General features: G+C 48.6%; 1 protein-coding gene across 1 annotated transcript; it reads left to right on the top strand.

Moving 5' to 3' along the window:
• Nucleotides 1-2,005: 2,005 nt before the first annotated feature.
• Nucleotides 2,006-2,335, top strand: H310_02085 (hypothetical protein; the record flags this gene model as incomplete). The annotated part of the gene is made up of 2 exons (XM_008865480.1): nucleotides 2,006-2,027; nucleotides 2,082-2,335. 2 exons carry the CDS (start codon nucleotides 2,006-2,008, stop codon nucleotides 2,333-2,335), a joined length of 276 nt encoding a protein of 91 aa, XP_008863702.1.
• Between the last annotated feature and the right edge of the window lie 308 nt (nucleotides 2,336-2,643).

Below are 2,643 nucleotides of genomic sequence, written 5' to 3'. Positions count from 1 at the left end.
TGTTGTTGATAAGGCACGTGGTTGAGACTGAATGCATGGTAGGCCCACATGCGTAGCTGCAACCCATTTAATTCTGGATTAGCAGTACGATGCTCGATCAATCTTCGCTTCTGCTCAATTGTTAGCCGCTGCCTCGATGACGGCGATGGCATATGACCAATGTTATGGTCAACATGTGTTCCATCAATATTGCTTTGGATTTCAAATTACCTCTCTGAATTTATATATTTCTAAGCTCCAGGACTATGCATTTTTGAGGGATATTAAATTATGGTGGGTCTCCTAATGCGGGGGAAATCTGCATGCATATAGCACTTCCAGCACAGCTGACGGGTGATCACTGGAAGCGCGACTTCAGTGGCCTGCTCCAAAATGCGGGCGCGATGAGCCTTGATCGTGGTATTGGGTGGGATGGTAAGAAGCTCTGTGCGCAGTATACGCAAAGTTCTTTTCACATCGGCCTTGAAAGCTGAGAAGACGTTCTCGACAGGGTTCAGCATTGGGCTGTACGGCCCCAATCGCAACAGAGTCGAGGTTCCAGATGGCGAGGGTTCGAAAGCATCCTCGATATGGCTGTGGCAAGGTGCGTTGTCGAGCACGATAACGACTTCGCTCAACGGGATGGTTCGAGCAAGGTGCTCAAAAACTTCTTTGATGCAGTTTTGCATGTCTTCTGCCTTGTTTGACCCAAATCTCGTCTTGTAGTACTCCAGGCCACCGCGACCAATGTAGGCGATGACTTGCATATTCTCGCCCTTTGAGGTGGTCCTCTTTGCGACAGCTCATTGACCCTTCTCGCTCCAACCATATTCCCGAGAACACTACGTGTTGTAGTTGGTTTCGTCGAGGTAGAAGGCCTCTTTGCCGTCGCCTTCCAATTGCCAAAGTTGATAGAGAAACTCGCAGCGCGCGACCTTTGTGCTGTGGATATTCAACTTCTCGGGCTCGAAGTGCATTTTCTTCAAGGTATACATTCTGCCGTCGAGGCGAACGCTGATTGTTTTTGTTGTCACTACAACGCCAAATTCAGTTGCAATGTTAGATGCCATATCCTCGAGGGTTAGATCTGGACTCTACGACAGGGCTAAGAGGATACGCTGAACATGCTCCTCTTGAAACTTCTCGTATCGTGTTCCACCCCATTGTGGCTTCTCTGGATCCCAGAGTTCTCCCTTGCGGGCGACTGAGATCCGTGGCGGTCTTCTCATTGATTGCCAGGGTTCTGGCGACGAGCTTCCAATCCTGATGGGATCTTGCTGCCGCCAGGACAATGCGCTTAGCACGGTGTCGGTCAATCTCGCTGGGATCCATGACTTTGACAGTGAATTCACAGAGCACGCAAGTCACTTCCCTCCCAAAATACTTTGTATATTTTATATCTTATCGGTTATAAATTCTCACGAACCCCCCAACTTGAACTTCCGATTCTTCCAACTTGAATGTAAAAAGGTGTAGTCACGTTGTTCAAGAACTGCGATTAGTAATTGATCACCAAATCAAATGACGATGGATTTCCGAATTGATTGGATTTGAAGTGAGAGAGGAAGTCACTCAGTAGATGTGTTTCTTACTGATTAGCAGCTTCATTCCTTAGTGTAAGACCGCGTTCTTGACAATTGACAACCCCTCTGAGCAAATACAAGGGTGTTTGCGAAATGACTCAAGTCATTGGAAGTTACTTGGAATTGATCAGTCGACCCCAAATCGATAATAAAATTCCAAAATTTAATTTAAACTTGAATTTTGTATACAAATGTCAATTATAAAATGTCATTTTTATTATATTCAATATTCAACGACTGCTATTTGGAGGAGACAAGAACGATCCCCGGGCAGCGACAGCAGAGCGAACGGAGGCTGCAGCGAATCTCTCAGCCCAACGTTGAACATAGCGCCGTTGGATTTCAGCTCGGCGCGACCTCGCCTCTTCGGCCATACGAGCGTATCTGGCCAGAACGGCCCGGTACTGGTGGTGGTCGACTAATCGTAAGGGCAGAAGGGAGACATGAAAGTTGGTCAGCGCGAAGGTAAGACTCTGGATTGAGTCGTAGAACTTGGGACTCCATACGAACGTGCTGTAGGAGACCTTCCAGAGAAGGTAAACGCGTCCGAAGAAGTTCTCGACGATCACGCGATCGGAAGAGGTGGCATTGTGGCGGTCAAGGTCGTGACGATCGAGGGTGCCGTTGACAGGACGCTTCTTGGGATGAATTGCGCGGATGTCGTTGGCAAGACCAATATACCCCTTGTCGACGAGGACAGCCCACTGGCTTCCAAAGGTTTGAAAGAGTTTGCCATTGTCGTTGATTGTCAGGTCATGCTCATCCTTGGCTAGGGTAGCTTGTGGACGTCCATTTGTGACCGGAAGATCGTGATGTCCGAGACAGACCCCGGCACATGTGGACTCATGTCCACAAGGAAGCCATAAGGGGACACGGAGGCCTCAATCTTGAGACCGTACAGTTTGTGCTTCCGCTGAAGAAGTGCTTCTGTTCTCTGAACCGTTCGGTCGGTCGATGTGACGGCTGAAATTTGACGTCGGTGGCATACTTCGCATACGGGTAGTGCTCGAACAAGCTTGACGACTCACGCATTTGTCTCATAGATGGCATTCGGACAAAGTGATCGTACAGTACGGGCTGG

This window comes from Aphanomyces invadans (assembly GCF_000520115.1).
Source record: "Aphanomyces invadans strain NJM9701 unplaced genomic scaffold supercont1.3, whole genome shotgun sequence".
Lineage (NCBI taxonomy): Eukaryota > Oomycota > Saprolegniomycetes > Saprolegniales > Verrucalvaceae > Aphanomyces > Aphanomyces invadans.
The sequence above is the reverse complement of the archived record's forward strand: the minus strand, read 5'-3'. Positions and strand labels throughout refer to the sequence as shown.